At 45.8% G+C, this 23,954-nt stretch overlaps 1 protein-coding gene across 2 annotated transcripts in view; it reads left to right on the top strand.

Annotated features, from left to right (window-relative positions):
• Positions 1–14,611, top strand: part of LOC120317320 (palmitoyltransferase ZDHHC19-like) — a 28,078-nt gene extending 13,467 nt beyond the window's left edge. For both annotated transcript variants that reach the window (XM_039363827.1, XM_039363828.1), the window contains exons 8-9: positions 13,383–13,416; positions 14,403–14,611. In XM_039363827.1, coding sequence (XP_039219761.1) covers positions 13,383–13,416; positions 14,403–14,533 — 165 coding nt within the window. In that variant the 3' untranslated portion in view covers positions 14,534–14,611. The remainder of the gene's footprint in view (positions 1–13,382; positions 13,417–14,402) is intronic.
• Positions 14,612–23,954: the final 9,343 nt, after the last annotated feature.

The raw sequence follows: 23,954 nt of genomic DNA, 5'->3' as shown, positions 1-23,954 counted from the left end.
TTATAGTTTTTGCCAAACTGCAAGCAATAGAATTTAGATTCACATGGGCTCGAATAGCAAGTGCAGGGACGCCTACCAACGAGACAGCCAGCGCATTATACACAGCTTCATTTAAAAGGGTGCGAGAGGAGTTGCATTCCTCATCAAGAAAGACTGACCTACTTGATAGGAATCTGCTTAAACAACAGTAAGCTATGCTTAGATTATCAGGGATACAGTCCAGTGGTTCTCAACCTGTGGGTTGGGACCCCATTTGGGGTTGAATGACCATTTCACGGGGGTCGCCAAACAACGCCGTCCGCCATTTTTTTCCCCTTTTCCTTGGCTGTGCTACTCCCTTTTATTCTATTGGCTTTTGAAAGCCAATAGAATAGACTCTCTTGAATAGAGTCTCATTCTATTGGCTTTCAAAAGACAATAGGAGTTGTCCAGGCTGTCTCTGCCCTGCTGAGCCCGCCAGAAGTCCCATTCTGCAAACGGTGCTGCACCAGTTGAGTAGTCCTCGACTTACGACCGGTTGCGGGTTGTGGCATTAAAAAGGTTGAGAACCATTGATATAGTTAAAAGTTCCCCTTCCACATGTGAAGAACCACTCTTTTTTTGGCAACCATATATTTGCATAACCGAAAGACGCAGACTGGAAAGATGTACAATTTAGCTTTCCTTGGCCCGCTTTTATACAATGAGGTTGGGGCGTTGTAGTGGGTTGCTCACAGCCTGTGATATGGACACACTGTATACCTTCTGGAACAGCTACAACTGGAGTGTGTAAAGCAAGAGCATCAAACGGCAAATGGTTGGAAATATGACCCCAACTATATAGAATTTCATAGCCTTTATTATCTTTTATCACATAGTGGCGTAAAGCAGTATAATTTCTTAACACAGAGGCTAGAACACATACAAGTATCAAGCAGGTAGAAAGCAGGTTTTCCGTATCATATGCTTCAGAAAGGCAAAAGTCCATTGTATTCGCTACCTTAGCCAATGGTACCCAGAGATTATATGGCAATCGTGACGCTAATGGATGGGGCACAATTTTGTCCAGGTTGGATCTCCTGACCCTTCTTTCCATGGGTCGTGTCCTTTGTGGTTTCCAGATAGTGGTTCCAAACTCCACCGGATTCACACACAAGATACAAGTCCCTTTCCATCCGGGTTTTAACCCGAGACTAGAGTGACTTGTTCCCAACCCCAAAACAAAGGAGGCCCACACCCCAAGGATGCTTCTTATAAGGAGCTTTAACACATATGCCCTTTCAAAGGACGTAGCCAAAATATTGACAGGCGTCTGGATTAGTAGGCTGCTGGTAAGACATGCCTCTTTAGCAATTCTATCAAAAACCTGTGAGTACTGACAGGTATGGGGCCATTCCAGCATCTCCGGACTAAAACCAAGAGGTGGGTTGCTATCACATTCACCTTTTCCAATAAAATAGGGAAACACAGACCCGAATTAATAACACAGACATGCTTACTCGTTCCTAAAGAATTAAACAAACAAAATACTAAAATCTTCATCCTTTCTTCTCCCGTGCGTAGAAAGCCAGCTTCCGGGGTGGCTTAGCAGGGGTCTTCGCTACTGTGCGTAGAAGAACCTGTTGCCGCTAAGGTTCTGGCAGAGTAGCCGTTGCTAAGTACAGGAATCACCTTTACTAACACAATATCTATTACACAAATAAAAACATACATGAGAGACGTTTCAAAGTAAGCTTTGTAGGAACCGCTGGATCTCTGGATACCTTCCACGAGGGGTCAGCTGCTGCTTTGACCCTTGTCCAATGGATCCAAGATTTGGATTCTGCAATTTTTTATAGCAAGTATGTTACTTCATACGGCCCTTTCCACCGTCCTTCTAACCGTTCTCTCTTCCAACGCTTAACCCAGTGGTTCTCAACCTGTGGGTCGGGACCCCATTTGGGGTCGAACGACCATTTCACGGGGGTCGCCAAACAATGCAGTCCGCCATTTTTTCCCCCTTTCCCTTAGCTGTGCTACTCCCTCTTATTCTATGGGCTTTTGAAAGCCAATAGAATAGACTCTCTTGAATAGAGTCTAATTCTATTGGCTTTCCAAAGCCCATAGGAATTGTCCAAGCTGTCTCTGCCCTGCTGAGCCCGCCAAAAGTCCCAGTCTGCAAACGGTGCTGCACCAGTTGAGTAGTCCTCGACTTACGACCGGTTGAGTAGTCCTCGACTTACGACCGGTTGGGGGTCGCGGCATTAAAAAGGTTGAGAACCACTGGCTTAACCCATACCCTATCCTCTGGTTTAAAAGGAGGACACCTTGTCACTAATTTAGGTGGTGTTTGTTCAATAACATAATTTCTAAGCTTTTCTACCTGTTTATTGAGTTCTTGTACCATTTCGAGAGCCCATACTCCCCCCTGATGGAACTAAGGAGAAACTTCCTGACAGTGAGAACAATTAATCAGTGGAACAACTTGCCTCCAGAAGCAGTAAATGCTCCAACACTGGAAGTTTTTAAGAAGAGACTGGACAGCCATTTGTCTGAAATGGTGTAGGGTTTCCTGCCCGAGCAGGGGTTGGACTAGATGACCTCCAAGGTCCCTTCCAACTTTACTACTACTACTATTATTATTATTATTATTATCAATCATCGCACAGTCAGCCAGATGTTCAGACTGGATTTGGCATTTTGTCTACCTATCGAGTCCTTACCCAGGACCTGGGATAGGCAGAAGTAGATGTTTGATGGTATTATAGGTATCGTCGCAGGATGGAAGCAGTTCCTAATAAGGCCGCCTTTTGCAATTGACTAATAGCAAATTTGTCAATGCCAATGGTGTTCAAGTGGTGCTCCAGTTGTTTTGGGATTGCGCCCAAGGAGCCTATGACTATTGGTACTACCCTTGCTTGCTTTTGCCACAGTCTTTCTATTTCTATTTGTAGGTCTTTGTATTTTGTTATCTTCTCCAGTTCTTTCTCTTCTATTCTGCTGTCTCCAGGCACTGCCACGTCCACTATCCAGACTTTTTTGTCTTTCTTATCGACAATTGTTAAGTCTGGGGTGTTATGTTGCAGGTGCTTGTCTGTTTGAATTCTGAAGTCCCAGAGCAGTTTAATTTTATCATTTTCTATGACTTTCTCTATTTTATGATCCCACCAGTTTTTGCTTACAGGCAAATGATATTTTTTGCAGATCTTCCAATGCACCATTGTTGCTACTTTGTCATGCCGCTGCTTGTAATCAGTCTGTGCAATCTTCTTGCAACAGCTTACCAAGTGGTCCACTGTTTCTTCAGCTTCTTTGCATAGGCGGCACTTACTGTCTGTTGCTGTCTTCTCAATTTTGACTTTGTATGCATTTGTCCTTAAGGCTTGGTCTTGTGCAGCCAGAATTAGTCCCTCGGTCTCTTTCTTCAATTTTCCTGCTCTTAGCCATTGCCAGGTTTTATTATTATCTGCTTTCCCAGCTATTTTTTTAATGTATTGGCCATGTAGTGCTTTGTCTTCCCATGCCTCTATTCTGTTCTTCATTTGGTCTTTCTTGTAGGCCAGTTTGGTCTCTCCAGTAGTTAGTAAGCCTTCCTGATATACTAATTTCAGTGCATCTTCATCATTGTTCTTCAGATATTCTTCCAAAGCCATTTTTTCTTCTTCAACCATCTGATGTACTTGTAGCATTCCACGCCCACCTATTTGCCTTGGTAGATAAAGTCTATCAATGTCACTGCGTGGATGAAGGGCATGATTCATTGTCATTATTTTTCTGGTCTGCCTATCCATTGCTTTTAGTTCTGCTTGAGTCCAGTCCACTATTCCAGCTGTGTACCTAATGACTGGGATTGCCCAGGTGTTGATTGCCTTTATGGTATTTCCTCCATTGAGTTTGGATTTTAAGATCTTCTTCACTCTCTTGATGTATTCACCTCTAATCTTTTTCTTGACTTCAGTGTGCTTGATGTTGTCAGCTTGAAGGATACCCAAGTATTTGTAGTATTCTTCCTCATCCAGACTCTTAATGTTATTTTCGTGGGGCATCTTGATTCCTTCAGTTTTCACTATTTTTCCTTGTTTGATAGTAAGTGTGGCACATTTGTCCAAGCCAAACTCCATTACAATATCTTGGCTATATATACGGACAGTGTTGAGCAGCGATTCTATTTCAGATGCGTTTTTCCATACAGCTTCAGATCATCCATGTAAAGGAGATGGGATAGTCTAGCAGATGTTTTTGATGTTTGATAACCATGTCCTGAGTTATTCAGTATTGTTGACAGAGGAAACAGTGCAATAACAAATAGTAATGGTGATAATGAATCTCCTTGAAAATATTCCTCTCTTGATATTAACCTCTCCCAGCTTTTCACCATTGATCTGCAACTGTGTCTTCCATTGTGCCATCGATTTTTGCACAAATTTTCTGATGTTTCTACTTACTCCTGTTATTTCTAGGCACTTGATTATCCAATCATGTGGCAGAGAGTCAAATGCCTTTTTGTAGTCAATCCATGCCACATTCAGGTTGGTCTTCCTTCTCTTGCAGTTTTCCAAGATCATTTTGTCTATTAGGAGTTGATCTTTTGTTCCTCTGCTATTGGGGCGGTTTCCTTTCTGCTCAGGTGGAAAGAGATTGTTTTCAACTAGATGCTGTTGTACTGCATCAGCTACCACACCAGTTAGTAATTTGAAAGTTGTTGGTAAGCAGGTAATTGGCCTGTAGTTACCTGGTGTTGCCCCTTTTGCTGGATTTTTCATTATTAGGTAGGTTTTCCCAGTTGTTAGCCACTTTTCAATTTCTCCTCCTTGTAATATATTGTTGAATTGCTTGGCAATGAGTGGGTGTATAACAGTTAGATGTTTCAACCAAAACCCATGCAGTTCATCTTCACCTGGTGCTGACCAATTTTTGATTTTCTTTGCTCTTTTTTCTACCATTTTTGTTGTTATTACTAGTTCTTTCATTTCAACTTCTGTTTTATTTGCATCCACCTCTTTTAACCAAGCTGCATCCTTGTTGTATTTCTTTGGGTTATCCCATATCTGCTTCCAGAACTGCACTGTTTCTTCCTTGTCAGGTACTGACTGATTCCTTGCAGTTTCTCCATTGATGGATTGGTAGAAACGTTTCTGATTGGATTGAAATTGGAGGTTCTGCCTATAGTTTGCAATTCGAGCTTCATATCTACTGATTTTCCTGGCTATAGCTGTTATTTGTTGCTTTATTATTTCCAGTGCTTCCTTGATCTTCCTTGTTTCTAAGTGGTATTTCTTGATTAGGTATTCTTTGGTCTTCTTGTTCTTCAGCTTCTTTTCTTTCATCTGTTCTAGCTTGCTTGCATGTGATCTTAACTTGCTGATCTTATTTTCTAGTCTAACCTTCCATTTTTGTGGTGCACTGTTTGTTTGTTTTTCTTTTTTGTTGATTTTACATCCCAGGTATTCTGTTATAACTGCAGCTGTGCTGTACATTAATTGGTTTGTTTCTTGCAGTGAATTGGTGCTTATACTTGCTATTGCAGTATTTGCATCTTTTAATGCTTGTGCTAGCTGTTTCTTTGGAACAAGCTTCAATGCAGGCAGCCTTATTCTGTTGTTTTTGTGCTGTTCTAGATGCTCAATTATTCTTTGTTTCAATTCTTTTATTTCTTTAGTTAGAGGGTTTTGTTCTTCCTGAGGAAGAGGTGCCTGGTTTCCAAATGAGAACAGTTGTATATCTCTGCTGGATTCTTTCACTGCCAACTCCCCCTGGTTTGCCTCTACATTCTGAATTACTTCTGGTAAGGCTTTGATTTCTTTGCCCTGGGTAAACCTTTGCAGTTCGTCCAATTCTGTTTCTGTAAATACTTTATTTCGTGTTATAAATCGGCGTTGATCTGCTAGTCTCTGTTCTGTTATTTCTGATTCTGGATGTTGTTCTTTCCAGAATTGGTGCATTCGTTTTAGATATCCTCGCCTTGTTGGACTTGATCTGTAGTAACAGATCATTATTTCTTTGTTTTCCATCACTGTGTACCTGCGACGGGTAAACACCTTTTCTTCCAGTAGTTCTGCAGCTGCTAGCCCTGGTTGCTCAGCCAACAGTCCTGAGTCCTGTAACCCATTTTTCACCAGATATCCAGGAACTCCAATATCTAGTGCGGACCTTGTTAACCCGGGCGACGTCCGAGCCGGTATGGCATTCTGAAATTTACGTCTCACCATATTTTTTATGGGAGAGACACTCTTTGTCTGACTCCTCTGATGAGACCTGTCCAGTATGGTTGAACCTCTGGCATAGCTCTCATCTTCCTCAGAGTACACAAGCCCCACAACCACGTCAAGGTAGTGCCTCACTGGGGGTATTATTATTATTATTATTATTATTATTATTATTATAATAAATCGGGCCATCCAGCAAGATTTCTTTTCAATAAAGTAGGCGGTTGTCCAAACATCAACTCATACGGGGATAATTTATATTGCCGACGGGGTGCACACCTCACAGCATACAAAACCAAGGGCAAAGCATCAGGCCACTTCAAATGACCTCTCAGCACATATTTTAGTAATTTTCTCTTTCAAAGTACAATTCATGTGTTCAACATTAGCACCAGACTGGGAATGGAATGCACTATGAAATCTCCATTTGGAGTCCAGTGTTTCTCAACCTTGACCATTTTAAGGCACGTGGACTTCAACTCCCAGAATTCCACAGCCAGCAATGCTGGCTGTGGAATTCTGAGAGTTGAAGTCCACATGCCTTAAAATGGTCAAGTTTGGGAAACACTGATTGGACCCTACTGACTGGGCCACCGCTTGGTTAACTTGATGAACAAACTCTGGGCCATTGTCAGATGGACTTCCAAACCGAGGTATTAACGCCTTTAACAACAATCTAGCCACTTCCCTAGCTTGTTTAGTTCTTAGTGGGAAAGGCCTCTGGCCATCCAGTGTAACAGTCTACAAAGACTAACAAATACAATCCACATCTAGGCACGTCCGTAAAATCAACCATCACAGAATCCATCGGAAAATATGAGGTAGTTATGGTCCCTGGTGGCAAAAGAGGCCCTTGTTTTGATTCTTACACAGGTTTGACACTGAGAAACAGTTTGGGCTGACATACCAGCTAATCCATTAATAAAATAGTCCCGTCCCAATTCCTCTTCCAACCCTGTTTTGCCCATATGAGTAGCATCATGAGATGCCTGAACCAATGTCCAAGCTGAAGACTGCGGGACAAAAATGCGTTTGTCAGGTAACAGATACCACCCATCCTTTACAGTTGCTTTGAGGTCATTAACTGCTTTCACACACTCCTGCTGAGAATATGTAGGTTTTATAACAGTAGGCAAAACTCCCATATCCATTGCAATCTATATTGTCAGATCTGGGGTTGGTCCTGCCTCCTTTGCTACACTTGTAGCTTCCAAATCTGCCTTTCGGTTATCCTGTGCCACCTTATCAACACCCCTCTGATGCCCTTTACAATGCATATGTCAACGCTGCAAATATTGTATATTCTTGCTTTTGACAATATGCAGAATTGTCTGGTAATTATGGGGTTAATACAGAGCAGAAGGGGGGTTGGGGGTAAAGCCCAGGAAAGAAAGAGGAAGAAAACATTTGACCTTCACACTAATTGGATAATGTGAGATATGATGGCTAATTTAGGGAGGGATCATGCTGATAATTTAACTGTTCAGAGGAAGAGAACTTAGATCCGAGCATCCCTTCCTTATGCATGTGCGGACATTTTTGTAACAATCACTGACTTTTAGGAAAATAAATGCCTGGAAGTTCTTTGAAGTGTTTCATTAGCCGGAACCATAACAGCATAACTGAAACCTTGGCCAGTTTTTGAACTGCATCCATGAGGCGTTGTATTAGGTGTCCGTGTTGCACATATTTACCTGCTGAATCTCTAAACCAGTGGTTCTCAACCTGTGGGTCGGGACCCCATTTGGGGTCGAACGGCCATTTCACGGGGGTCGCCAAACAACGCAGTCCGCCATTTTTCCCCCCTTTTCCTTAGCTGTGCTACTCCCTTTTATTCTATTGGCTTTTGAAAGCCATAGAATAGACTCTCTTGAATAGAGTCTAATTCTATTGGCTTTCAAAAGCCAATAGGAATTGTCCAGGCTGTCTCTGCCCTGCTGAGCCCGCCAAAAGCCCCATTCTGCAAACAGTGCTGCACCAGTTGAGTAGTCCTCGACTTACGACCGGTTGAGTAGTCCTCGACTTACGACCGGTTGGGGGTCGTGGCATTAAAAAGGTTGAGAACCACTGGATTAGAGACCACCAACTTCACTTGAGGGTTTTCAATCATCATGTAAGGGCTAATTTAACATCTTTGAAAGGTTTTCTTTGTTCTCCTTCCCAACGGTATCACCCTCCCTTAGTAGCAGCATAAAAGAGGGGCTGCCAACAATGCATAATTTGGTATCCATATTCGACAAAAGCCAGGTTGGTGTTTTATTCAAATCCTTTGTTGTCCTTCATCAAAGGAAACAGTAGCCCCTAATTTACTAAACAGATCCCAGTAAAGATATTGGACATTCAGGAACATATAAAAAATTTGTGCTGAATCTTAGATCCTTTGAATACACATGTGACTGGCTTAAGGACTTGACGTCCTAAAACCTGTCCCGACAGCCCTTGAACTTGTATCAGATGGGGTCCCGGTGTGGCAATCTGACTGTTTACAACTGATCTCCCTGCTCCTATATCCACCAAAAATGTTGTCTGTTGACCCCCTATACCAGAGGTAGGCAACCTTGGCTCTTTTATGACTCGTGGACTTCAACTCCCAGAATTCCTGAGCCAGCCATGCTGAGGGGAAAGGGAGAGGTTTCCAAGCTGAGCCAGGCTGGCTGAGGGATTCTGGGAGTTGAAGTCCACGAGTCATGAAGGGGCCATAGTTCCCCCACGCTGGCTGAGGAATTCTGGGAGTTGAAGTCTACGAATCATAAAAAAGCCAAGGTGGCCTACCCCTGCCCTATACTCATAGTTACCAATGGCTCGGGGGGGGGGCTCTTCCAAGCCTGGTCCCCGTCAATCTGTCCACCCTGTTCCTGCTAATCCAATCCCTTCTATCTCTCTATCTCTTTCCATATTTCCTCTGTGTCCTCGGTTCCCCCTCATTCCTCTTCCTCTAAATCTGGTTATTGCCCCTCTTCCAAAGCCACCATGTCCCATTCCTGACCTTCCCCTCCAGCTCCGTCCTCTCATTATTCTCTTGGGGCATTCCCTTTGCCAGTGACCTTCCTCCTTGCAATTAGCACATTGGTTTGGCCCAAGCACTGTTCCTCTTTGCAATGCTCCCGCCAACAATTCTGCCTTCTTACGCATTCTAGCATCCCTCTCCTTCTTCTCCACTTTATCCCTATTAGCAAACACTTCCCTCGCTACCTCCAATAATTCAGTCGTATTCTTCCCTAAGGCTCCTTCCAGCCTCTGCAGCTTTTTCCTTATGTCATCATAGCTCTGCAGTATAAACCTTTCATTCAACATCCTCACATTATCAGCATGCCTGGGATCTATATGAGCGTAAAGCTCATACGCCTCGGTCAGTCTCCGAAGAAAACTTTCCGGACTCTCATCTGCTCCCTGGATCACTAAAGAGGGTTTGGACATGTTCACCGGGGGTTTCCCTGCTTTTCGGAGCGCTTCCACCACTAAATTCTGATATTCCTTCAACAATGTCCTATGTGCATCTTTCCTAACATTCCACTCCGGATCTTTCTCCGGTGCTCGGGCAAGTAACTCAAGTTGGATATCCTGCACCGCAGGAAGTCTCTCCCTCAGGCACTTCCTCACAGCAGCCCTCCACTTCTCCTTTTCCTCCAGCGTTAATAACGTATTCAACAACTGCTGTATATCCAGCCACGTCAGGTTGTGGGTTTGCATAATCGTCTGAAACAATTCCACCATCTCTATCGGTTTCACAGAGAGGGGACCATAACGCTGCTTCCAGTTGAACAGATCCGTCGTAGTGAAAGGAACATATTGAAACAGAGACTGGATTTGCCCTACTCCTTGCTGGTCTGTTACTTGCAGATCCATCTGCTTCAGAGGTGCTACACATTTAGCATCCTCTGCCCGAGCTGTAGCTGATCTCGTCATTCCTCCCACAGCCATAGCTAAGCCAACTCCCTCCTGTTCGTCCTCACCCACCTCACCGCTCTCCCCTACGAGGAGTTTTTCCTCTTTTAAATCCCTTTCTTCCTTAGGAGCTGACGGCCCCACTTTCCTTTGTTGCTGTCTCACTACGGGTTGAGCACCATCCGGCGCCACAGCTGCCGCCGCTGGCAATTGAGGCAGCGGGGGTGGCACATAAGGAGGGGGTCTGAGGACTACCTTCTGTACCTCCACCATTATTTCCTTTTCAGCATCTGGCACCTCCGTCGCCACAACTTTTACGTCCTTAAAGCGTTTGGAAGCAACCTGTAGCTTTTTACCCTTAGGTGTAGCTACACACATCTCTGCTTGTAATAAATCCTCCGCCTTCTCTGCCACCGCATCCCCCCACTGATCTATGTATTGGAACTGATTGGGATATTTCTCTTCATTAGCCGCTATTAGGGAGGTTAGAGCATCGATGGTTTGGTTTTTAAAGGTTCCTTCTGGGGGCCATCCAACCTTCATATGAGGCCACTGTTGCTCACACAGAAAACTCAGCCTTTCCTTGGTTACTTTTGGATAGGGGACCTTATACTGGGTGTGATTAAAGTACACATCGAATCTTTTTAACATGCATTCCAGCGGTGTGCTAGGAACGCTGCTGCGCCCCCCCATCCTAACAACACGGCCACTGAGTTACAGGGTCGGACGTTCCAACAGTCACCTATAGGAGCTACAGCGGCCTAACCACCCACACAGCCTAACCCGGACTACTTTAGGAACGACGACGTTCCGAGTCCAAGAGGGTGACGAAGCCTCCTCTTCTATCTTCAAGCGAGATAGGCACTTCACAATTTTAACACATACTCGCCTGCAGTGTCTTCACACTTGTCCTGGCCAGGCATGGGTTCAGACCTCCTTTCCTTCCCCCAAGGGGTCTTGGACGGGCTGTCAGCACCGGCCCTGCAGAGGAGCCACAGCTGTCCCACAGTTGTCTCCTGGAGGAATACTCCCCCGTGGTGCCTGGAGAATGATTGAGGAGTGACTTCTCGCCAGGTCCGAGGGGGTCAAGCCGCCCTCAGCGAAACATCGCCTGGCTCAAAAGCCCCTTGGTGGTCACCAGCCAACGGTTGTAAAACTAAGAGACCTGAGCCAGCTCTTTGGGGAAGGGAAGATTTACCGCACAGGTTCAGAGAGCTAAACAAAGCCAAGGGTCTGAACGCCGAAAGGGGCCCTGCAAAACGTACTTATACTCCTGAACACGTATACATTTCCTGATCGCATAGTATTCCTTACATGGCTATTTTCCATACATCCTCGCCTCAGCGTATTAGAGAATACCAGGCAGTTTTGACCAACCACGTGCTTCTGTAAAAACAGGATATGGCCCAGACAGAGCAAGGCTGAATTGGTTATCAGCTGCAAGACAGAAAACCTTCTATAGGCCCACAGTTTTTAGAGTGTCAGTATTTTTCCACTTTAGGCGGTGTGTATGTGTGTGTGTGCGCGCGTGCACATGTGGACAGAAACAGCTACCAAGGAGGTGAGAGGGCTGCCTGTGCTTGTGTGTGTGTGTGTGTGTGTGTTGCACCCAGATGGGAAAAACCACCAACGAGGCGAGTGGGCTACATATATGTTAAGGTGACCGAAGAATGGATATTTAAAGTATCTAGTTTTGCAGAAATGGCAAAAATTTCTGCTTATTTAAAGGATCATACACCAGAAAGATATATTACTGTATGGGGAAGGTGGATAGATTATATTCAGAAAAAGTATGGAATTAAAAATTTTCATTTATTTTATGAATGAATATTAAATATTATAGAGAATTGTTTTATAGGTTATGGAGTTAAAGGTTAATTATGATATTTTTTTTTCCTTCTCTTTTTTTTCTTTTTTTCTTTTTTCTTAATTATTATAATTTATTTTTTTTATTAACCCTGTATTCTGCTCTGGGAAGTGAAGGGAGGGGGGTTGGGGGTGGGAGGGAGGGTAAGGGTTTTTTTTTTCTACTTTAAAATTTTATTGTATTTTTATAAATGATTGTATGTTTAAAAAATAAAAAAAATTCAATCTAAAAAAAAAGGTGACCAACTTTTTTACAATGAAAAGGAGGACACAAATAAATTGAAGAAAAAAATATTGTAAATAAAAGAAACATTTTATTCATTGCAACAATAATACAGACAACTTGCATGTGCAAAGTTTGCCAGCCGGGTGTTTTGGCGCGCTCAGCAGCAATTGCTATTGGCTTTCGAAAGCCAATAGCAGGAGTAGCACAGCTCATGCAAACGTTGAAAAAAAAAACCATCAAAAAAAGGTGTCAGAACCCTGTTCTGAGCGTTCTATGAGGGGAAAAACAGCCCTGCAGATTAGTCTTCAAATATCGAAAAGGAGGACATGAAGGAGGACACTTTTTGAGGGAGGACAGAACTTACAAAAGGAGGACTGTCCTCCCTAAAGGAGACGATTGGTCACCTTATATATGTGTGTGTGTGCGTGTGTACACGTGGGCATTGCACCTGGACAGAAATAGCCACCAAGGAGATGAGAAGGCTTCGTGTGTGTGTGTGTGTGTGTGTGTGTGTGTGTGTGTCCCCCTTTTCCTTTTTGCTTTCTTTTTTTCCAAATCTATGGATCCCTTGCAACGTGAATTGTACCCCTCTTTAAAGAGGCGGTCCTCGACTTACGACGGTGATTGAGCGCAACATTCTGGTTGCAAAGTGAGACACGTTGTGGGTTTCGCCCCGCTTTATGGCCTTTCTCAGCACCGTTGATAAGTGAATCACTGCAGTTATCAAGTTAGGGACATGGTCGTTAAGCGAATCCAGCGTTCCCCCTTGGCTTCGTTCGTCAGGGAGGGTCGCAAAAGGGGATCACGGGACCCCGGGGGGGGACACTGCGACCGTCATAAATACGAGTCGGTGGCCCAGTGTCTGAATTTTGATCATGCGACCAACGGGGATGCTGCGAGGGTCGTGAGTGTGAAAAACAGCCGTCTCACTTTTTCCAGTGCTGTTGTGACTTCGAACGGTCGCTAAATGAACTGCCGTAAGTCGAGGACGGCCTGTCAATCAAATAACCAAACGGAGCCCCCCCAAAAGCCAGAACCAAAATTTTTTGATCTCGGTTTCTTTTTTGGTAATCGGAAGATTTGATTTAAATCAAATATTGAGGTTAAGGCTAGTGCGTTTCTGGAGAAGAAAAGGAGATGCAGATAGACTTCTCCTAAACTGGGGGCTTTGGGGAGGGAGGTCTGAAGGGATCCCGGGTGACATTTCTGAGGTAATTTTTTTTCTTTCTTTCTCCTGGCAGATGGACACCCACCACAGAAGTGTGGCGATCACAAGTGAGTTCCTACAAACGAGACTTCTAGGGCTGGGAGGAACTTTAGAGGTCCTCTAGTCCAGCCCCTGACCGAGGCAGGAGATCTGAGACAGGTAGTCCTCGACTTACGATAGTTCATTTAAGTGACCAAAGTTACGACCGTACTAGGGAAAAAATGACTTTCGACCGTTTTTCAGACTTATGACCATTGTAGCAGCCTCCCCCAAGGGTCGCGTGATCAAAATTCGGACGCTTGGCCACCGACTCATGTTTGTGGCGGTTGCCGTGTCCGGGTGGCGGGGGGGGGTGTCACGTGATCGTCCCCTTTGGCGACCTTCCGACAAGTCAACGGGGAAGATGGGACTCACGCAAACAACCGTGCTTCTGACTGTTAAGTGATTCACTTAACAACTGTGGCCGGAACGGTCGTAAAAAGGGGCGAACACTCACTCGCTTAAGCCACAGGAATTTAGGCTCAGTTCTGGTCGTACGTTGAGGACTACCTGCGCTCATTTGCAAGGCTAAGGATCTCTCCCCCCCCCTACACACACCAAAAAACTCTTCCCTTTCACCTGTCAAAGGGCTGCTCCCCATTTATTTTGGGGTTCCCCTATCACCTCTCTGTAAATTATAATAATAAAGTTGGAAGGGACCTTGGAGATCATCTAGTCCAACCCCCTGCTCAGGCAGGAAACCCTACACCATTTCAGAAAAAGGGCTGTCCAGTCTCTTCTTCAAAGCCTCCAGTGTTGGAGCATTTACCGCTTCTGGAGGCAAGGAGTTCCACTGGTTAATTGTTCTCATTGTTCTAATTCTCAAATGGAAATGGAGAAAGAGACCCCCCCAGAAGGATCTGGGACCCCCCCTTAATGCTCTTTGCTCCTTAAAGTCCCCCCCCCTCATCCAGCCTGGGCACAAAGCCAGAGGGTGGGGGGACAGGAGGGGACCCCCGTTTTCGCCCAGCCCTGGTATGACGGATGGTAACCCGCTTCCTCTCTTTTCTGCCAGTCCCGGATATCCTGAACTCCGGGGATAACCTGGATGCGGTGCAGGAGCCCCACTGGAAGGGCCAGATCCACGGCAGCAGGCGGGCCCCCTCCTCCCCCACCGCCATGCTGCTCTCCGTCTCCGACATCTGAGGACCCTCGCCCGGCGCCCACCCGCCTGGGGGGGGGTCCCGCCCTGAAGTTTTGTATTGGGAAGATTAAAGCGGCCGGCACTCGCTGTCTGGCTTCCTCTGCTCTCTCCATTGGCGGAGGGTGTGTTTGTGTGTGTGTGTGTGTGTGTGTGTGTGTGTGTGTGTATGCTAGTCTCTGCACACGTTTAAACTTGGCTGAAAGGGCATCTTTCCATAGGCCTGCTGAGTTTTGGCCTGAGGAGATGGCTGTATCCATCCCACACATCTATCAATCATTCTATCTGTCTGTCTGTCTGACTGACTGACTCTCCTCCCCTTTCTATTTACCTACCTACCTACCTACCTACATCTATCTATCTATCTATCTATCTATCTATCTATCTATCTATCTATCTATATCTGTATCTATCTCTATCTATCTCTATATGATCTATCATCTATCATCTATTTACCTATCTACCTATATCTACCTACCTATCTACCTATCTATCTTTCTATTCTATCTCTATTTGTATCTATCTCTATCAGCCTATCATCCATCATCCATCATCCACCATCCACCATCCATTATCTATATCTATCTACCTACCTATATCTACCTACCTACCTATCTACATATATACATATAGATATAGATATATAGATATAGATATCTTCTATAATCTACCATATCCATCTATCTATCTATCTATCCATCCATCCATCTACCCATCTACCTATCTATCTATCTATCTATCTATCTATCTATCTATCTATCTATCTATCTATCTATCTATCTATCTATCTACCTATCTATCCATCTATCTATCTACCTGTCTACCTATATCTACTTCTATCTATCTGTCTGTCTGTCTGTCTGTCTGTCTGTCTGTCTATCTATCTATCTATCTATCTATCTATCTATCTGTATCTATATCTCTATCTCTCTGATCTATCATCCATCATCTATCATCTATTTACCTATCTACCTATCTATATCTACCTACCTACCTATCTATCTATCTATCTATCTATCTATCTATCTATCTATTCTATCTCTATTTGTATCCATCTCTATCCTATCATCCACCATCTATCATCTATATCTATCTACCTATCTACCTATCTATCTACCTACATACATACATACATATAGATATAGATATATAGATATCTTCTATCATCTACCTTATCTACCTATCTATTTATCCATCTATATCTACTTCTCTCTCTCTCTCTCTCTCTCTCTCAGCTCAACATGTATAAGTGTCAGGCCAGTAGACACTCGTGCACATGCCCACCGACCCTCGTCCAGGCCCGCCCCTTAAGCGGCCCAGTGCCCCCCTCCCCCTGCCCCCCAGCTGGGCTGCCAAGCCTCACATTGGACCAGGCAGCTCCCGCAAGGGAGGTGACACGTGTGCAAATCAAGACTTGCGCAGAACCAGGCAAGCCACTAATTCTGAACCAATGGAAATTTCGGGTACTTTTCGCGGGCGGCCCCATGCAGAGCGCGTTGCAGTAGTCAAGAGGGGAGGTGGCTCAGGGTGTGGATAGCAGCGACCTGGGCTAGTTTGTTCCTTTTTCTCCCACTCTGCAGCCAGTGCTATTTCTACGGGAGGAAAAGGCAGAACGAGCTGAAAAAAAAATCAAATTCAGTTCCTAGTCATTTGGTGGTTATACCCGTGCAATTTTCTTGAGAAGAGTTTGGCAGCGTTTGGGCATATTTCTCATTTTTTTTTTAAATCCTGAAAGTAGTCTACGGCCCCAAGATTGCCTACTGGCCTCTCGTTAAGCCGATCAAATCAGATTTTGCTTTTTGGAGATGAGCCAAAGTTCACTTCTTTTTTTTTAAAAAAAAAAAAAAACAACAGTAAACATTTTAGTGCCATTCTTAGCTTGGCCAGCAGGGGGCAGTATCTGCTCACGGGTCTTTTTGTCTTCCTTGCCTCTCTGGTTCTTCAGCCCTTCGTTCTTGTTGATACTCCAAACCACTTGGAATCGGAAGGGACCTTGGAGGTCTTCTAGTCCAGCCCCTGCTCAAGCAGAAACTCTGTACCGTTTCACACAAATGGTTGTCCAATATCTTCTTAATCCTGATTTTTTTTTTAATTACTTCAATAAAACTGCGCCCTAACTATGCAGCTGCATATTTGGTAGGTAACATCATGCAGACATTCTCTCTGAATCAAAGCTACCTAAAGGGTTGTAGAGAAGGGAAATGGAAGAGGGGGTCCTTGGTGGTCTCAGCTTGGTGGTTTTCTTGCAGACGTTTCATGACCCAACTAGGGAACATCATCAGAACTCTGTGACAATCTTCTTAGCACTGGTGATGTTACCAAGTTGGGTCATGAAACGTCTGCAAGAAAACCACCAAGCTCAGAGAGCACTAAGGATCCCACAGTCGTCCCCCTCCCCCTCCTCCTCCTCCTCTTCTTCTTCTTCCCCCCCTCCTCCTCCTCCTCCATTCCTCCCCACTTCACAAACCTCATTCCTTGTAACACTGATGATGTTACCTAGTTGGGCAATGAAACGTTTGTAAGAAAACCACCCAACTCAGAGAGCACCAAGGACCTCACAGTCCTCCTCCACCACCACCACCACCACCACCACCATCACCTCCACCACCACCACCACCTCCTCCTCCTCCTCACTTTGCAAACCTCATTCCGTTTAGCACTGATGATGTTACCTAGTTGGGTCATGAAACGTCTGCAAGAAAATAACCAAGCTCAGGGAGCACCCAGGACCCCACAGTCGTCCTCCTCCTCCTCTCCTTCTCCCACATCACTCTCTTCTAGCACTGATGATGTTACCTAGTTGGGTCATGAAACGTCTGCAAGAAAACCACCCAGCTCTGAGAGCACCAAGGACCCCACAGTCCTCCTCTGCCACCTCCTCCTCCTCCTCCTCCTCCACCACCTCCACCTCCACCTCCTCCTCCCCACTTCACAAACCTCATTCCTTCTAGCACTGATGATGTTACCTAGCTGGGCAATGAAACGTCTGCAAGAAAACCACCAAGCTCAGAGAGCACCCAGGACCCACTCATTTCAACCCTGAGCTGCAAATATTCTCCTCTATCAATAGTAAAGTAGATTACCCTGGATTCCTGAGCTCTGATTAAGTTGGCCTACGGGATCCTCAGAGCGGGCCTGAAAGAAGAGGCGGCAATATTATTATTATTATTATTATTATTATTATTATTATTATTATTATTATTATTATTTTAACCAAATCAGAATGGATGCAGACGCCAGCCGCTCTGCTTAAAAGAAGTCTCTTTTTAACCACAGGACCAGCCGCTTTGGAAGCAGAGAGATTCTCTTCCCTAGAGACCTCTCTCGAACTCGCCTCTCTCCTTGCAAAATCTGGGAGGGGACTTGGGATCCTCTGGACAGCTCCCACGCTAGCCGTGACCCTTCGTGACATCCGGGTCTGCTTCCCATGACCCAGAGTGACGTTTCTAACCCGGCATTGGGGGGGGGCAATATTTCTCTCTTCCAGCCTCATCTCTTCCTTCGCTGTCCCGGACGAAGATGAGAAATTAAGAAAAAAGGAGAAGAGTTCGAAAGTATGAGTTTTTTGTGGACAGATATTAGGGCAGAAGGGGCTTAATTCGGCTTATTTTGGAGTCGGATTCTCATTCTGATGTAGGAAGAAGGAGATGCCGAAATCGCCATATTGGTGTAGAGTAGAAATATCCACCCTTGGCAAGTTTAAGACTTGCGGACTTCAACTCCCAGAATTCCACAGCCAGCATGGGGGAACTATGGACTTCAACTCCCAGAATTGTGGACTTCAACTCCCAGAATTCCTCAGCCAGGCATGGGAGTTGAAGTCCACCAGTCATGAGGGGGCCATAGTTCCCCCATGCTTGCTGAAGAATTCTGGGAATTGTCCACAAGTCATGAAGGGGCCCTAGTTCCCCCATGCTGGCTGAGGAATTCTGGGAGTTGAAGTCCACGAGTCATGAAGGGGCCATAGTTCCCCCATGCTGGTTCAGGAATTATGGGATTTGAAGTCCACGAGTCATGAGGGGGCCATAGTTCCCCCATGCTTGCTGAGGAATTCTGGGAATTGTCCACAAGTCATGAAGGGGCCCTAGTTCCCCCATGCTGGCTGAGGAATTCTGAGAGTCGAAGTCCACGAGTCATGAAGGGGCCATAGTTCCCCCATGCTGGCTAAGGAATTCTGGGAATTGAAGTCCGCGAGTCGTGAAGGGGCCATAGTTCCCCCATGCTGGCTGAGGAATTCTGGGAGTCCACAAGTCTTAAAAGTCGTCAAAGGTGGGTACCTGTAGAGTCTAAAGTAGCCCCCACCCCACTCAATTTTGCAGGCCTCCTCTAGTTCAGGAGAGCAAATTAATCCTTTTGTTGGCAGCTGATTTTATTCATTAGATTTTTTTTTGTTATCCCGCCTCTATTACTTTTATAAGAAACTCAAGACGCTGAACATACTGAATTACTCCTCCCTCCTCCTATTTTCCACACAAAAACAACCCTGTGAGGTAGGCTGGGCTGATAGAGAAGGTGATTGGTCTCCTGGTGATTGGCCTAAAGTTGTGCAGTTGGTTTACATGCCTAAGGTGGGATTAGAATTCAGAGTCTCTTGGTGATTGGTCCAAAGTCACCCACCTGGCTTTTATGACTGAGGTGGGACTAGAACTCACCGTCTCCTGGTGATTGGCCCAAAGTCACCCACTTTCATGCCTAAGGTGGGACTAGAACTCACAGTCCCCGGTGATTGACCCAAAGTCACGCAATCAGCTTTCATGCCTAAGGCGGGACTAGAACTCACCGTCTCCTGGTGATTGGCCCAAAGTCACCCAGGTGGCTTTCAGGCCTAAAGCGGGACTAGAACTCACAGTCTCCTGGTGATTGGCCCACAGTCACCCAGCCGGCTGTCATGCCTGAGGTCCGTGAAATATAATAACCCCCAAACCCCAATCCTTGTGACCATCCTGCCCGTTTTGTCCTTGGTTTTCTTTAGTCATCTTGGAGTCACCGTCAGAAGTTGGGTTTTCCAGGAACTTCGATTTAGACCAGCAGTTCTCAACCTGTGGGTCAGGACCCCATTTGAGGTCGAACGACCATTTCACGGGGGTCGCCAAACAACGCAGTCCGCCATTTTTTCCCCCTTTTCCTTAGCTGTGCTCCTCCCTTTTATTCTATTGGCTTTTGAAAGCCAATAGAATAGACTCTCTTGAATAGAGTCTAATTCTATTGGCTTTCCAAAGCCAATAGGAATGGTCCAGGCTGTCTCTGCCCTGCTGAGCCTGCCAAAAGTCCCATTCTGCAAACGATGCTGCACCAGTTGAGTAGTCTTCGACTTACGACCGGTTGAGTAGTCCTCGACTTATGACCGGTTGGGGTCGCGGCATTAAAAAGGTTGAGAACCACTGATCTAGACGTTTAATCCTTTTTTGCTTTTCATCGTTGACGCATTCAGAGCAGCTGTTCCTCCGTTCCCTTTCATCTCCCAAAGAAATGAGCTGGTCACTCCCTCTAAAACTGGAATTGAATCAGATCCAATTTGGGCAGCGCAGAGAAATTAAGGGGAGGGGGGGAAAACATGGCTGGATTTGGCCAGAAAAAAGACTCTGCTTGAAATTGTTTTATTATTGACAGGCAGTCCTTGAGTTACGACCGTCCTTGAGCCTAATCATTCAGGCCACAAGCCACCAGGAAAACAAGTCCCCACGTTGTTTTTGCAAGATTTGCTAAACAAATGCCACTGCCTAGCAGAATCGGATTTTTACCATCTTTCCTGCCACCGTTGCTAAGTGGATCACAGCAGTTGTTAAGTGAATCGCACGGTTGTTAAGTGAATCTGGCTTCCCCCATTGAATTTTTCTTGTCAGGAGCTCGCCAAAGGGGATGACGTGACCCCGGGGGACACTGCGACCGTCGTAAGTATGAGTCGGTTGCCAAGCGTCTGAATTTGGATCCCGTGACCGTGGGGATGCCACAACGGTCGTAAGTGTGAAAAACGGCCCTAAGTCCCTTTTTCCAGGGCGGTTGTAACTTGGAACGGCCACTAAACAAACAGTTGTAAGTCGAGGTCACTAACTGAAGATGCCCGTATGGGAGCCCAACAATGTGTTCACTGCATACAAACACACACAAACACAAACTTAAGAAAAGCTCCAGGTGCCGGAGGCTTTTAAGAAGAGATTGAACATCCATTTGTCTGACGGGAGACAGGTAGTCCTCAACTTACGACCGCAAGGGAGCCCAAAATTTCTGTGGCTAACTGAGACATTTTGTGAAGTGAGTTTTGCCCCATTTTACGACAGGTCTTGCCACAGGTGTTTAAGTGAATCGCTGCAGTTGATAAATTAGGAACAGGGCTGTTAAGGGGGTCTGGCTTCGCCATTGACTTCGCTTGTCAGAAGGTCGCAAAAGGGGGGGTCACGTAACCCCCCCGGGGACACTGCGACCATCGTAAGTATGAACCCGTCGCCAAGTGTCTGAATTTTCATCACGTGAGACCAGGGGAAGGCTACAAAGGTGGCCAGTGATGTCGTACCTTTGAATGGTGGCTAAATTTGAGTGGTTGCTAAATTTTGTTAAGTCGAGGACTACCTGTATACGGTCTCCTGCTTGAACAGGGGGTTGAGCTAGATGACCTCTGAGGTCCCTTCATTATTAATAACAGAGTTGGAAGGGACCTCGGAGGTCTTCTAGACCACGGGTAGGCAACCTTGGCTCTTTTATGATTCGAGGACTTCAACTCCCAGAATTCCTGAGCCAACATGGCTCAGCTTGGAAACCTCTCCCTTTCCCCTCAGCATGGCTGGCTCAGGAATTCTGGGAGTTGAAGTCCAGAAGTCATGAAGGGGGTCATAGTTCCCCCATGCTGGTTGAGGAATTCTGGGAGTTGTCCACAAGTCATGAGGGGGCCATAATTCCCCCATGTTGGCTCAGGAATTCTGGGAGTTGAAGTCCACAAGTCATGAAGGGCCCATAGTTCCCTCATGCTCGCTGAGGAATTCTGGGAGTTGAAGTCCACAAGTCATGAGTGGGCCATAGTTCCCCCATTTTGGCTCAGGAATTCTGGGAGTTGAAGTCCACGAGTCATGAAGGGGCCATAGTTCCCCCATGTTGGCTCAGGAATTCTGGGAGTTGAAGTCCACCAGTCATGAAGGGCCCATAGTTCCCTAATGCTCGCTGAGGAATTCTGGGAGTTGAAGTCCACAAGTCATGAGGGGGCCATAGTTCTCCCATGCTGGCTGAGGAATCCTGGGAGTTGAAGTCCACATAAAAGAGCCAAGGTTGCCTACCCTTGTATCTAGTCCACCCCCCCCCCCACACACACACACACTGCTCATGCAGGAGACCCTCCATCAGGGGTCTCCAAGCTTGCCGACTTTCAGACTTGTGGACTTCAACTCCCAGAATTCCCTGCCTCCTATCGCTCAGCCATCTTCCCTGGTTTGGTTTGCACGTGCAAACTACCCTGACTGAGGTGTGGACAGGCACAGCATCCCAGGCACGGGTCCAAGGTTGCACGATACTTTGGGCCACGCTGAAGGGGGAGGCTAGTCCACGCCAAGGAAGGAATGCAATCAGACCAGTTGTTTTGGGTGGAAAGTGAAAAAAAAAAAGAGGCAAGAAAAACAGAATAAGGCAGATGGTTTTTGGCGGGCCTTTTCTGATGCCCACGCCAGGGAGTGGCGGTAACGGTGAGGAAGTGGTTGTAAAGACAGGGGGGGTTTTTTTTTGGTTCCAGGTTGTGTGAAAGATTGCAAAGGGTTCAAACCGGAAGAGAGAGAGAGAGAGAAAGAGACTTGAGAAAGGGAACCAGATTGCTAAACTCTCTCTCTTTTTTTAATTTAGCGGGAAAAGCCACAGCGAGCTACAAATTGCAAACCGAGGCAGGAAGGAACTGAAACGGGTATGAAAATTGGTATATGGGTAGTCCTCGGTTTACGACACAATCAGTCAGTGGAACGGCTTGGCTTGGACAGTCATGTGTCTGAGATGGTATAGGCCAGGGGTAGGCAACCTTGGCTCTTTTATGACTGGTGGACTCCAACTCCCAGAATTCCTGAGCCAGCCACGCTGAGGAGAAAGGGAGCAGTTTCCAAGCTGAGCCAGGCTGGCTCAGGAATTCTGGGAGTTGAAGTCCACGAGTCATAAAAGAGCCAAGATTGCCTACCCCTGCCCTAGGCCTAGGCTGCTTTATGACTGGACTTCAACTCCCAGAATTCCTGAGCCAGCATGGCTCAGCTTGGAAACCTCTCCTTTTCCCCTCAGCACAGCTGGCTGGGGAATTCTGGGAGCTGAGGTCCACCTCTCTTGAAATTGTCAAGGATGACACTGAGGAATTCTGGGAGTTGAAGTCCACCTCTCTTGAAGTGGTCAAGGATGAGAGATACTTACTGAGGAATTCTGGGAGTTGAAGTCCACCTCTCTTGAAGTGGTCAAGGATGAGAGACGCTTACAGAGGAATTCTGGGAGTTGAAGTCCACCTCTCTTGAAGTGGCCAAGGATGAGAGACACTTACTGAGGAATTCTGGGAGCTGAAGTCCACCTCTTTTGAAGTGGTCAAGGATGAGAGACGCTTACAGAGGAATTCTGGGAGTTGAAGTGCACCTCTCTTGAAGTGGCCAAGGATGAGAGAGTAGGAGTAGTCCTCAATTTAAAACCATTGGTTTAGTGGCCCTCCGGAGTTACACCTCTGAGCGAAACTTAATCGTGTGAAGCAGGGAAGTCCATAACAACGTCCTAAGTGCAACTTCCCATCAACACGTCTTCGCATTTGAGAGCCACTCAAAGTTCTTCTGAACTTTGAACCCTTGGCTTTCCAGACGGTCAAAGGAGGCCCAGCCCTTCAGGATCTCAGCCCAGCGGAAAAACCTCCGTCCATCTTTCTCGTCTTGCAAAGCCGATGGGCCAGGCCAGGAACAACAGTCTTCCCCGGGGTCATAATATTTGCAATGGCCAAAGGGACAAAGACTTCCTTGTGCTGTCAAATAAAGCTCCTTTGGTTCGGGTCTTGGCCTCCCCACAGCAGAATTCCAGATGTTTCCAGTTTATGAAAATAGAGGCCGCCCTTTAGAGAAATATTTCCCAGCTGCAACTTGGTAACACGGGGCTCAAAGCTGGATGTTCCAATTCCTTTGCCTCCTTCCAGCCCCAGCTGCCTTCTAGACATGGCCACTGGAGGGCGCAGCAAAGCCCTAACTGTGTTGCACCGAGAACTAGGCCTAGGTTGGACTCCCTCCATTATAAAATCAGCATCTGCTGATCATAGAATGGAATGGAATAGAATAGAACGGAATAGAATAGAATAGAATAGAATAGAATAGAATAGAATAGAATAGAATAGAATAGAATAGAATAGAATATTTATTGAGAATAGAATAGAATAGAGAATGAATAGAATAGAATAGAATAATAGAATATTTATTGAGAATAGAATAGAATAGAATAGAATAG

The sequence above is a fragment of the Crotalus tigris genome, unplaced genomic scaffold (assembly GCF_016545835.1).
Source record: "Crotalus tigris isolate CLP2741 ecotype Arizona unplaced genomic scaffold, ASM1654583v1 scf7180000019599.1365583, whole genome shotgun sequence".
In the NCBI taxonomy this organism is placed as follows: domain Eukaryota; kingdom Metazoa; phylum Chordata; class Lepidosauria; order Squamata; family Viperidae; genus Crotalus; species Crotalus tigris.
The sequence above is the reverse complement of the archived record's forward strand: the minus strand, read 5'-3'. Positions and strand labels throughout refer to the sequence as shown.